Source organism: Mus caroli, chromosome 10 (assembly GCF_900094665.2).
Source record: "Mus caroli chromosome 10, CAROLI_EIJ_v1.1, whole genome shotgun sequence".
Lineage (NCBI taxonomy): Eukaryota > Metazoa > Chordata > Mammalia > Rodentia > Muridae > Mus > Mus caroli.
In genome coordinates, this window is record NC_034579.1 from 78,632,796 (window position 1) to 78,646,676 (window position 13,881).

At 46.4% G+C, this 13,881-nt stretch overlaps 1 protein-coding gene across 4 annotated transcripts in view; it reads left to right on the plus strand.

Moving 5' to 3' along the window:
- The window catches only part of Rfx4 (regulatory factor X4), a 138,901-nt gene that overhangs the window by 81,472 nt on the left and 43,548 nt on the right, over window positions 1-13,881 (plus strand). For all 4 annotated transcript variants that reach the window (XM_021174600.1, XM_021174601.2, XM_021174603.1 and 1 more), the window contains one exon: window positions 11,966-12,066. In XM_021174600.1, coding sequence (XP_021030259.1) covers window positions 11,966-12,066 — 101 coding nt within the window. The remainder of the gene's footprint in view (window positions 1-11,965; window positions 12,067-13,881) is intronic.

The window sequence follows — 13,881 nt, forward strand, 5'->3', positions numbered from 1 at the left end:
GAATTATAAATTTGTCAGTTTCTGTCCATTCTTGCTTCATTTTGAAACTCATTTGTGAAGATTTGTAATTAAGTACATTTAAATTGGAATGTTCTGTCTGCCTGGGGAATTGATTCCTTTTCATCATATACATGTAAATTGTTGCATTTGTGTTATTCACAGTAGATGTTGTCCCTGGTAACAGTTCTTAATCAGAGTTTGCTTTGGCTGTAACATGGGTACTAGAGCATCTTAAGGAACGATGCCTTTTCCAGCTCACTCCCCAGTCAGTCACTGGCCTTCCGTCTAGCACAGAGTAGGATCTGAAGTGTTTGCATATCTAAGTTGCTGCTCCCCCGTCCCCAGGCCTTCACATTTAATGTGGACACATGGTTGTTCAAGCCACCCTTCTTGCTAGTTGTCTTAGCCTCCCCGGTTCTGTCCAAAATGTCTTCATGTGTCTGTTTTGGGGCTGTGTTTTATCATTCTATCTATCCCCACTAGTTTGTTATTAATCTATGTTTTTGTTTTTTGTTTTTTTTTAAAGCAATTGTTGCCTTGGTGTATACCTGTTTTAAGTTAGTGTAAGAATTCTAGTTGGATGTGGGAGCACACGCCTTCAATCCTAGCACTCCAGAGGCAGAGGCAGGTGGATCTCTGTGAATTTGAGTTTACTATGGTCTTCATAGTGAGTGCCAGGATAGCCAGGGATGCATAATAGAGAGATCCTGTCTCAAAAGGATGGACACACACACACACACACAATCCTTTCCCTTAGACAATTTTCTTTTAGACTGATGGAATATCGTAGCCAGTCTTTTATATCCACCTCCATTCTCATGATTGCTGACTTTTATGGGTAATTTATGCTGTCTATGTAATCTCCTTTATACTTTTGGTATTACAGGTCTAGTGGTGATGACTTCTTGCATGCAGGTTCTCTCTCCGTCCTCCTCCCTCTCCTCTCTCTCTCTCTCTCTCTCTCTCTCTCTCTCTCTCTCTCTCTCTCTCTCTCTCTCTCTCTCTCTCTCTCNTCTCTCTCTCTCTCTCTCTCTCTCTCTCTCTCTCTCTCTCTCTCTCTCTGTGTCTCTCTCTCTCTGTCTCTCTCTCTCTCTGTGTGTGCGTGTGTGTGAAAATATTTCTCCTTCACAGCTGAGAAGTTTTCTCACTGGGTTCAGTGCTGGATTGACAAGTTGTGTGTGCTCTACATGTACTGTGCACATATGGGTGAGGGTATGGATCATGTATTTGAACACTTGGTCCCAGTTGGTGGTGCCATATCGGGAGGCTCATGAGGTATGACACTGTTAGAGGAAGTATGTCACGGGAGATGGCCTTTTTGAGACCTTGAAGATTCTCGCCACTTGCAGTTTGCTCCCTCTGCTTTGTGCTTGTGATAAAGGATGTGAACACTCAGCATCCTGCCCCAGCTGCTGCCTCCGCTGCTTGCTGCAACATTCCCCCACCATGGCAACCAACAACTTTCAGCTCTGTAAGTGCAAATGCATTCTTTTTGTTATAAATTGCCTTGGTCATGGTGCTTTACCACAGCAACAGAAAATTTACCCCTACACTCATATATGTGCACATCGAGGCTAGAGGTCAACCTCGGGTGTCTTCTTCAATCACTTGCTACCTTAGTTTTTGGGACAGTGTCTCTCACTGAACTTAAGGCCCACTTGTTATGGCTAGACCAGTAAGCCCCAGCAATCCTCATCTCTCTGTATTCCAAGCTCTGGGGTAACAGAGGTAAGCCCCCTGCTTTTGGCTACTAGGATCCAAACTCAGACCCAAGCTTTCATAGAGGCCACTTTGCCCACCTCCTCACCCACCCCACAGACTGACAAGGTCTTTTTGTTTGTTTGTTTGGTTGGTTGGTTTTGGTTTTTGGAGACAGGGTTTCTCTGTGTATTCCTGACTGTCCTGGAACTTACTCTGTAGACCAGGCTGGCCTCGAACTCAGAAATTCACCTGTCTCTGCCTTCCAAGTGCTGGGATTAAAGGTGTGCGCCACCACTGCCCTGATTGACAAGGTTTTTGTATCTTTTCCTTTCAGTATTTTAAAAATTCATGCACGTATTTTAGACTACAATATTTGTGCTTCTTTCTATCCTGCCTAAGTTTAGGAGCTTCTCAGATCTGTGCTAAACTGTAATTTCATTACTTTGGGGGAAACTCCTAGATATTATCGTCTCTATTTTCTTCTTTTTCTCCTCCTGGCATCTCAATTGTGAGTGTGTCAGCCCATCTGACAGTGTCCCATAACTCCTTTTTAAAGAATTATTTATTTATTTCACTTATTTGAGTACACTGTCCCTGTCTTCTGACACACCAGAAGAGGGCATCAGATCTCATTAGGGATGGTTGTGAGCCACCATGTGGTTGCTGGGATTTGAACTCAGGACCTCTGGAAGAGCAGTCACTGCTCTTAACCGCTGAGCCATCTCTCCAGCCCCTACCCCCCCCAACATACAACTCTTTTTAAAATTATTTATTTATTTTATATATGAGTACATTATTGCTCTCTTCAGACACACCAGAAGAGGGCTTCAAATCCCATTGCAGATGGTTGTGAGCCTGCTGGGATTTGAACTCAGAACCTCTAGAATAGCAGTCAGTGTTCTTTACCGCTGAGTCATCTCACCAGCCCCATACAACTCTTAATATGGGAGTCTTTCTTGTTTTCTTCATTTTTATATTTGAGTTTGGGTTGGTTAACTTTTATTAAAATATCCTCATGTTCATGAATTCTTAACTTGGCAACCAATGTAAGGATACCTTGATTTCGTTTTCATGTCTAACAAACCATTTGATTTGATTCTTTAAATTTTTTGTATTTATTATTATTAATTATTGTGTGTACTTGTGTGTTTTGCATTGGCATGGAGGAGAATGCAACTTCTCTCCTTCCAGTTTTAATGTGTGCTCTGGAGGTTGAACTCAGGTCACAAGGCTTTTGCAGGAAACACCTTTACCTGTTGAGCTAGCTTGGCTCCTGCCTCCAATTATAAAATAATTCTTATATTCCACTGAAGTTTCTCATCTGTTCCTGCGTACTGTTCACCTCTCCTATGAGATCTGTATCAGTATTAATCATCTTTCAGTTAATTTAAGGACTGTTTTGTTGTCCGGTTGTATTGACTGTTTTGCCTCTTTAGAGGTTCATTTTCTTGACTTTTTTTAATCTTATAATCTTTGTATATGTATGTGTTTGTGTGTGGACACATGCATGCGCAAGCCAGAGGTTGGTATTGGCTATTTTCCTCAACCACTCTCCACCTTATTGTTATTGATAAGGGCTCTCATTAAACACAGGGCTTGCCAATTCAGTCAGACCAGCTAGTAGGCAAGCCCCAGTGACCCTATAGTCATACCCCCAGTACTAGGATTGCATGTGAATACCACTGCACATGGCTTTAATATGGGTCCTGGGGATCCAAACTCAGGTCTTCATGTTTGAATGGCAAGCTCTTCACTTATTGAATCATCCATCTGCCAACTTTATAATTCACAATTGACTGTCAGAGTTTAGAACAGAGACGCTATCACTGTGAGGAGTTGAGTCCCTCTGTTCAGGAGTTCCCTGGGCTTGGGCTTTGCAGTTGCTCTGGTTACCTTCAATGTAACTCTAGAGTCAAATTCTTCTGGAATATTGTGTGCTTAGTTTAGAAATCTGCTTGTTGGACTTTTCTTTTCTCTCCCAGTCTTTCTGCCTCAGCTGCAGGCCCTCCCTGTGTAACGTCTACAGTTGCTTGAGTCTTAGTGTGTTAATTCTTGCTTTCCTGTTGGTGGTAGGTTTCTCTCTACAGAGGTGGCAGGTGACGCTTAAGAGCTGAGATGACCTTCTGCCTTAGCCAGAGTTCATTCATTCATTCACCAAACTAATGTTTATCAGTTGCTATAATGTGTTAGCCACGATGCTTGGCCCTGGAGAACAGCGTTAACTATCTACAACACATTTGGGTGTGGTGGAGCATGCCTCTAAGCCCAGCATTCAGGAGGCAGAGGCAGGAGGAACTCGGTGAGTTCCAGGTCAACTCTGAACTACATAGTGAGTTCCAGAACAGCCAGGGCTACATTGTCTCAAACAGACAAGCAAGCAAACAAACAAACAAACAAACATGTCTCAAATCATGCTTGTTGCACCAAGTTTACAATAAACATTCGGAAACTTTTTTAAAAATCACAGACTACTGCTGGTATGATCTCAGACTTACAGATTAGGTCCTTTCTCATTAAACTAAGAGGGCAGAGTCACGTCAAAGATCAGGGTCCATCTGATGGCCAACTTTTTGGTTTTATACATTCACTTTTTTTCTCAGCTTGCCCGAGTACTCAAGGCCCTCCTGCTTGGCTGGGTTGGAAACAGAAATTGTCATTCATAGACCAGGCCAGGTTGAGGTTCGGCTTCTTGCTTGCTGACTCAGGCCTTCCTCCTCATCCCAGCTACAGTCTCCATGCACAGGTATCGGGCACATATATTTACAAGAAAGGTATGTCAGCCTCACAGTTGTTTTGCTCACCTCTTCCAGGTGATTGTGGCAGAACTACTGACAGTATTATCAGCAGATATAACAAAAGAAGGAAAGAAGGTACAAAAGAAGGTGTGTGTATGTGTGTGTGCATACATGTATGTGTGTTAATGTGTGTGCGTGTATGTGTGTATGTGTTTGTGTCTGCATGTGTGTATGTGTGTGTACATGTGAGTATGTGTGTGTGTGTTAGATTGGCAAGGGGATAACAAAAAGTCCAAAGACCAAGGACCAAGGTCAGAGATGCTAAATGAAAGTCAGAGGCATTAGGGCTGGTGAAATATGAGACCGTGTGACAGTCAGAAGTCAAGCAGAGCTTGCCTGGAACTTTGGCTCCTGCCTCTTGCTGCATGCCCTAAGTCCGAGCTTCAGCTTTGGTTCTCACTTACCTGGAAGGATTAATAAGGATACCTACTTTCAGGTGTGAGATGAAGATGAAACCAGAAAGTATGTGTGAAGTGTTTAGTGCCTGCGCCACACCCTCATTAGCAGGTGCCTACAATTATCACCTCTTTGCTGTTTTAACAACATCAGAGCTGGTGGGGACCCAGGGACCTGAGAGAGTTGGAATAGTGTCAGGGTGTAAGTTCCAGGTGGAGGGAGATGCAGGAGAGGGAAGAGACCTGCAATTGTCAGATCCATCCATACAGGAACGTTGCCCAAGCCCCACTCCCAGCCCAGGGAGTGAGGTGGGGAGGAAGGGGCCATGGAAGGTGAGCCCCACAACCGTAAAAGGTTCAAGAAGAGCCTTAGCAGACACTACGTGAGGTGGCATAGCCAGCGTTGAAGAAGCATTTCGTAACCATGTGGCCAGGTAGGTAGCTTCTTGCCTCCTCATGGACACCATGTGGAAGCAGACACAGTGTTTAAGTAACTCCTAAAAAACTACAGACCCAGGGCTAGAGGACTCTGGGTCAGTGGGTCAGGTGCTTGCTCTGCAGCCCTATGCCCTAAGTTTAGAGTCCAGCACCATTTACTGGATGCAGTTGCCCAAGTGCCTGCAATCCCAGTGCCCTTAAAGGAACTGAAGGCAGCAACAGCAGCATCTCTGGAAGCTGTGGGCCAGCTGGCCTAGTGTGAGGTGACAAAGAAGACAGACACTAACACCTGAGCTTTCCCTCTGACCTCAGCACGTATACCATGGCACATGAGTGTGCCCACACAGCACAGGCACATACACAGACACACACACATACACATGCACACACAGAGAGACCCAAACACACACACAGACAGGCACACACAGAGGCAGAAGGGGGAGAAGGAGAGAAAGAGAGAGACAGAGAGCAAGAGAGAACGACAGAGAGAGAGAGAGAGAGAGAGAGAGAGAGAGAGAGAGAGAGAGAATTTTAAAAAGACTCTAAACCCCAAATAGAACGTTTCTCTGGACTGAATCCCTCCACACTTTTCTCTCCCCGGCTTAATAAAAGCAAACAATTGCCCGAAGCAAGAGGTCCCTTCCACAGTGCTGCTGTGGTCTCTGACTGCAGACAAAGGCCAGCTCCCAGCTCTGGCTGCGTGCCAGAGACAGCAGTGCATGCTTGGAGGATGGCAGGCTGCCCTCCCTGCCACTGGGCAGCCACCCAGCGCTTCTTTAAAGCCTGGCCCTCCGTGGAGAGCAGCCATGGATTCTGAGAATTTGTCCCACTTAGAATCCAGCTCCAGTCTGTGGGTGACAAGCCGTGTGGGCTTGCCTTTATGACACCCCGAATGCCTGGGGTTTGTCCTCCCTTCAGAGCTAAGGAGGCACCTCTGTGGGCCAGGCCCTGGCAAGGCAAGCTGCCTGGCTCCACTTTCCTTCAGGAAGACCCACTTTCCTCCTCAGCCACACACCTCCACTCCTCAGGAACGCCTGCTGGCTCTGCCTCTAGATCATTCTCATTTGACTTGAGTGCACCAATCCTGCTCCCGCTCTTGGCCAGGCCTCACTTGTGTTCGGCTTATGACGATGTCCAAAGATCCCTGTTCCATCCTGACAGCACCTCCTGTCATTAGTTTTCATCCCAGAAGCCAGAGTGGTTTTTGTTTTCTGTCACACGGTAGGATTGAGTGTTGAGACAGCACAGGGATCTCAGGATACGGAGAGACCAGTGACTTGAAATACCGCAGTCAAGGTGATCAGCAGTTGGAAGGGGAAGGGTGTTGTGCCATTATCTAGGGCAAGAGCGTAGGGTAGAGGGACAAGCATGTGAGAAGCGGGCAAGGGCTTGGGGAGGTAGAAAGACATGAAGGGTGCAGTGCTGCCGAAGTGGAGCGAGCCAGGGACCGTGTGCGAGCAGCTACAAGCAGAGATTGCTGGACAGAGGGAGGGGGACCTGGGCAGGGCCTTGTGAAGATTGTCTGAGGATCGAGAGACATTTATTTATTCATTACATCTAACAAACGCTTCTCGAATGCTGACTCTGCCTGGTGCTGAGGATAAAGTGATAAGCAAAACAGCCGGAGCCCTTGACCTCTGCCCCGAGACCGTAGGGTGTAGTGAAAGATGCGAGTTAATCACATGAGTACATAAGCTGTTTATTACAGAACGACCTGACCAGCACAGCCACAGTTGTTTTCTTACAGAAGTAACAGCCAGTCTGAGATGCGAGGGATGAGGAGGAGCTGAGCCCATGATTTGGAGAGGAGAGGTATTCCTGATGCAAAGCACTTGAAGGACGAAGGTCGTGGGTGGAAGGGACCAACTGGACAGAGACCAGTGGGACCCAAGGCAGAGCAAGTGGGGCCAGAGTGTGTGTGTGTGCCTTGAGGACTGGGATGAGGATTTGGGGTTTCATTCTCAGGACAGAGGAAGGCAATGAGGACTTCTAACCATGAATGTCTGAGAGAAATGGTCCCTTCACCTTGTGCTGAGATGGAGGTAGACAGTAAGCAAGGCATCCTTGGGAAGTTAATGTTGGAGCCCAGGTGAGAGACTGTGGCCAACTGAGTTGGAAGAAAAGGGAGTATATGGGATGCCCTTGGGACATCATTTGGAGGTACAAATCTGCAGCCCTTGCTAAAAAGGACAAGAGTCTATGGTGGCACATCTAACGGGCACACTAACAGACAGATGCTGAGCCATGGGCAGCTTCCTGGTCGATGCACTCACCGTAGGGGTCACTTGCAAGGTTTCCTGGACTAAACAGAAAAGTGTGACCACACTGGATCAAGCCTGAAGTCCTTGCAGGAAGCACACAGGAGAGATGAACAGAATAAACAACACTACAAGGGAGAAATGGATCACAGCCGTGTGGAATATCCCCAGAACCTGTTACAGGATGCCAAGAGATGAGAGGCTCACAACTGAATCGAGGAAGCTTGGGAGATTGGATGTTATGTCTTACGTATGACGTGCATATCATTAATTTGAATAAACTAAAGGATGCCTTTAAGAGAACTGGGAAATTGGAATTCCCTCTGAACTTTACATGCCACAAAGAATTACAATTCATTACATCGGCTATCCTAAGGACCTGGAGAATTTAAATGAGTGCGTACATGTGAATGTATACATAGACACACACATTTAAACCTTGTGAAATTTGCACAGTAAGTTCTTAGGGGTAAATAATGTCATGGATTTGTTAAAAGGTCCCAGAAAAAAGGCAGAAGTAAATTAAGCTGGTGAAGGGCTGATTCTTGTTGGAGCTGGCTTGCATTAGTACTTGGAGGTTTGTTTTATTTTCCTAACCTGGGGTTTGTTTGAAACATTTTATAACAAACAGAGCTTCAGGGCTGAAGAGGTGGTGTAAAGGCTGAGTGCCTCCTGGTTTCTCAGAGGACCTGAGCTGGGGTCTCAGCACCGCCATCAGGCTTGCAGCACCATGTAACCCCAACTCTGGTGGCTCCGATGTCACTAGCCTCCAGGGGCGCTGGTGCTCAAGTGTGTATAGCAAGCCCTCAGATTAAAAAGAATAGTAAAGAATTTCAAGTCCTTCCAAAACAAAAAACAAAAAAAAAAACCAACCAAACAAACAAAAAAAAAACAGCAACAAAACTTAATGGAAAGTAGAATTTTATTCTGAAAATAAAATATAAGAAATATAAGAAATATAAGAAATATAAGAAAAGGCATAGGTCTGAGAGGGAAAACAGGGTTGTATTTGGGGCATGTTTCCTTTGAGACCTGTGAGTAGGGTTTCCTATCCACTGTAGGCTTGGCATTCTGCAGCCCCCTGTGCTGGAAGTATGTGCAGTGTAGGTAGTGACTGTTCTGTGGGCATGGATAAATTACAGAAGAGTGATATGATATGGTATATGATATATGATATGATTTTATTTGTTTGTTTGTTTGTTTATTTAATGTGTCTAAGTGTTTTGCCTGAATGTATATGCACTCTGTGTGTGTGTGTGTACCTGGCGCCTGCCCATGGAAGTCTGAAGAAGAATTCAGAAGAGGGCTCCAATCCTCTGGATCTGGAGCTGTAATGGTCAGGTAGAGGGCACCAAGCTCCGGCCGAGAAGCTAAAAGAAGTGGCCACTGATCCTGAGGAAAGCCAGGATTTTCCCAGAAAAGGACAAGGTCACAGTGGAGCAGCTGCCACCACGCTCGGCAAGCCTGAAAGCCAGATAACCTCATGGCTCTGCTGCTTAGGTGGAGCTTGCCGCCTAGGGGATGGGACACATGAGAACGAAGAAGGCAGCAAAGCAGCTGGGTAGCTGAAGAAGTGGCCATGGAGTAGAAGAATGACTCTGTGACGGTCACTGCATACGGGCGACACAACAAGAGCTATTTACTTACGTGTGTGTGTGTGTGTGTGTGTGTGTGTGTGTGTGTGCGTGTGCACGCATGCATGCATGCATATGTGAGCAGCATGTATGAGTGTTACGGCACACATGTGAAGTCCAGTGGACAACCTCTGTTGGTTCCCTGTTGTTCAGTGCTGTGGACAATGGACTGGCAATCCCACAGGCTTCTCGGGGTCCCCCTGTCTCCACCTCCCATCTTGCCATTAGAAGCACTGGGGTTACAGATGTGCACTACCATATCCAGCTTTATGTAGGGCCCTGGAGATCACACTCAGGTCCTCGTGTTTATACACCTTGCCCTTTGCCCACAGAGCCATCTCCCTTGCCCCTCCATTATTTTTAAAGTTTCCCCTGCTCATCCCACTTTCATTAGGTATTTATTTATTGCCATGGGAAATAAAGTCATAAAAAGTAAGCACCTGCCCTCCTGGAATTCTACATCTAGTGAGGGAGGGATGGGGTGGGGGCTGGTAGGACATAAGTAAACAAACTTAGTGCTAAATTCATGCAGTACTGAATTACATTTAAAAATCATCAGGTTGTGGGATGGAGAGATGGCTCAGCAGTTAAGTAGTCCTGGCTGCTCTTCCACAGGCCCTGGGTTCAATTCCTAGCACCCACATGTTGGCTCACAACCCACCACAACTCCACTGCCTTCTTCTGGCCTCTGTAGGCATTGCATGTATGTGGTACAGAGACACACACGCATGCAGAACACCCACACACATAAACTCTCAAAACTGAAGGGAACAAAATGGGAGCAGCAACGGACAGTCATGTGGGAAAGGGTTAATTAAGGTGGATGGATGGTCAGGATTCTCTAGGGAGGTGACTTTGAACCATAGAACAAAGAAAATAATGATAGATGCCACACAAGGATCTGGGGAAGGAGAGACTAGCAAGGGAGGTAGCTCTGAAAGGTAATATACCCTGAGAGGAAGCGTGAAGGCTGTGTGTGGCACACACCCTTAGTCCAGCATTCAGGAGGCAGAGGCAGGTGGGTTACACACCCTTAGTCCAGCATTCAGGAGGCAGAGGCAGGTGGGTTTCTTTGAGTTCAAGACCAACCTGGTCTACATTGCAAGTTCCATGGTAGCCAGGGCTACATGGTGGAACCCTCCCTGTCTCAAACAACAATAACAACAACAACAAAACAACAAAACATCTCCACCCCGAGAAACCAAATTCAAGCCAACCAACCAACCAACCAACCAATCAAACAATAAGAGGCAATAAGTTTAAGAGGATGGACAGGAGGAGTAGTTAGAAACCTGCCTTTCTTTTTCAAATAACAAAAGAAGTTTCCTTTTTGCAAAGTGAGTTATTCTTGAATGTGGCCAAAGCACTGGAGGAATGGTCCCACCCGGAGGGAGAGCTGAATTCACTAGAGAAGGGACAGTCATTCAGTGTCCCTGGAAAGTCAGAAAAGCTGAATGAAGGGTTTAGCCTTGGGACGAGAGGAAGGTGCCTCCTTGATTCTGCTAAGGAAGCTACGTGGCTTGTGCAGACAGCAAAAACGGCAACCATGCTGTCTTTTATGCCAGCTGTATGAGGAGGAGGGCAAGGTCGGTGGGGGAGGATCGTAGAGAGGGCGAGGACTAACTGGTCACTGAGAGACAAGAGTGGGTGAAAGCAGAGGAAAGTCAGGGACAGCCATGGAGGTCAGGGGTCACGGTCTGACAGGCCAAGGACAGGTGAGACAGAGTAAGTGTCTGGTCCTGGGCCAGGGTGGTGTGGACGGTCACCACGGGAAGAGGTCTCTGAGTCTGGTAACACCCAGGAAGAAAGTGGATCTGAGGCCTTGGAGCACATGGTTTTCATGAGGAGTCTGAAAATGGTGCCTAGGGTTTCCACACTGGATCCTACTGCCCCTTAGCTGCTTCTTGGGTCTAAGGCTTTCTCTCTTTTCTCCATCCCCAAAATACACTCTGGTTTCAAGGTCCATCCATAATGGGGCTTCCCCCAACCCCAACTTAAGCTATTACTAGGACTGCACAGTAGGCTCAGCCAGTAAAGTCTCTCACAGGCAAGTCTGACAGCATGAGTTCAATCCCCGGAGACCCACATGGTAGAGAGAGAGAGAGAGAGAGAGAGAGAGAGAACCAGCTCCTTCAAGTTTTCCTTTAACTTCTACACGTGTGCAACAGTGTGCCTATGCATATGTGCACACACACACGAGCATGAACACACACTTAAATAAATGCAAAATAATAGGATTTTCCTGAGCTGTTGCTTCCCAGCTCCCACAGAAGGCATCCTTTTGCTAGCCCGAGTGGGCAAGCATCTCCAAATGCTGCCCACGGATCTTCTAGGCTGGGAATGTGGACGAGACTGGAAGGAAGCACGAGGGGTGGGGGTCAGTTCCAAAAGAGCAGTCTTAGGACAAGGACCATTATCCTCACCCCTCCCAGGAGGCTTTCCCAAAATGGGACTCTGGATGCCACCGTGTTGGCTTTTACCAACCACTGTGCATCATGGACTGGCACCGGCACCCATAAGCCCCTCTCCCGAAGTGACCAGACCTTCAAAGGCATAGGCTTGCATGCTGTGCTTCTTGGGCAGCTCTGACCAGTGGCATCTATTGGTGGCAGCCAAAGGGGAGGATTATGTGAAATAAATTCCTCTGGAAACTCGGGACGTTCTTACAACTTCTCTCTCTCTCTCTCTCTCTCTCTCTCTCTCTCTCTCTCTCTCTCTCTCTCTCTCTCTCTCTCTCTCTCTAGCTTAACTCAGGTGATCCGAAAGTTTGCCAAGCAGCTGGACGAGTGGCTGAAAGTGGCTCTCCACGATCTCCCGGAAAACCTGAGAAACATCAAATTTGAATGTAAGCATTGGGCTTGGGAGGAGACTGAACGTGAGGGCGACAGTTCAAAGCCACTCCATTCTCGTAAGTCACTGATAAAATAACGCTCCGCCTACAAAGTGCCCGGAATTAGGCTAAGTGTTTCCCATGTGCGAAACTCATTTAGTCCTTGTAAAATGTTTGTCACCAGCAGCACAGAGAAGGGCCTCGCACTTAAAGAGGTGCTAAGTAGCAGAGACAGAATTTACTCCCAGGATCCCCATCTGATAACAAAGTCAACCACACAGCCACACAGCCCACAAAACAAACTCAAGTCAGTGCTCCGAGATTTCCTTGAAGCTCCTGCCCACAAAAGGCTGTAGCTAACCTAAGAGCCTCACATATTCTCCACCTAATTAGAAAGCCAAATTAATATTTCTTATAAAAGGGCTGGAGCCATGAATCTTCTCTTGGCCAAGTGGTGTCTTGTGCCCAGCGATTAGCTGAGCCTGAGGAAGCCTGGTTCTGTTTTCCTGTCTTGAAGGGTCTGTGCATAGTGAAGACTGTGTGTATAACACATTTGTTGCTACTGAACAAAGATAAGATGAGATTTTTTTTTAAAGCAAAACAAGGTTTTAAAATATGTTTCTTAAAGGCCTGTTTGAATACAGCTCGAAAGTCTTCTCCTAAAACAACTGCCAGTGGGGAAGACGAAGGATCAAATTACCCTTTCTCCACAGGCAAAGAAACCCTTTCAGACTCGCTTTGAGGCCGCCCGCAGCGCCCATCGCCTATTGATAAAGCCCGCTTTATTTCACGGCTCTCAGTTCTTTTCTTCTCTCCAGCACTAAATTCCACATCACAAAGTTAAAGAAAAAGTAATTAAGGAGCAGGATTAACAATTGATCGGCCTGGAAAATTAGAAGTTCACCCCCCCAGGCCCCACCCCCATCTCGCCAACCCCACACTATTTTATAAACCAAGCCAGCTCTGGGGACAAATTAGAATAAGCCTAAAGAATTTTCTGGCTATTTCATGACCAGTTCAGAAATTAATGAGAAGAATGCCCCGTGCTCGATTTAATTACACGGACAAAACAAAACAAAACAAAAAAACCCAACACTGGCTCAACATCTGCCACAAGGAGGAGGTGGGTTGGGCCTTCCACCTGTGCACACTTGGAGGAAGTGGTCTTTCCCAGGGAGCCTGAGGGGGTTGGTGAATGTGCAAGAGAGTGGAAGCAAACACCTCCCACCCCCCAGTGTAAGACTGGAAGAATAAAGACCAAGAACAGGCACATGTCTTAAAAAAAAAAAAAAAAGATACAGTTACCTTCACTCCAAATAATCAGACTATTACAGCAGATAGGCAAACATAGCCTTTCCTAAATCAAAACAGGTTCGGGAGGCCACTGGGCAAAATGACAGATGCTAAACGCCATGCTCCCTTGCAGGGGTAGCCCAAGTTCCACCCTAGAAGAAGCCCTTCCATACAGCACGGAGGTCAGTCACCGTTCAGAAGGGACACACTTGAGCTTTAAAGGGGGTTTCTTCAAAGCTTTCGTTTGATTCCTGTGATTATCTGGGAAGCGGTGGTTGAACTTGCAATTAGCAAAATGAAAGACAAGTGAATAATTGCTTTTACTCACGGTTGATTGATGCCATCATTTCTCACACCTGCGAGCGTGGCTTGTGCATGACTCTGAAATCTGTACCCCCAAATAGCATCATTAGGAAATGGCTGCTGGAGCTGAAACAGGACAAGAGGCAGGAGCAGGAGTTAGCCAGTAAGTCCCTAAAAACAGAGAAGGAGTGAGGAGACAGAGTTAGAAAATGAGAGCTACTATTTCAAATCTGC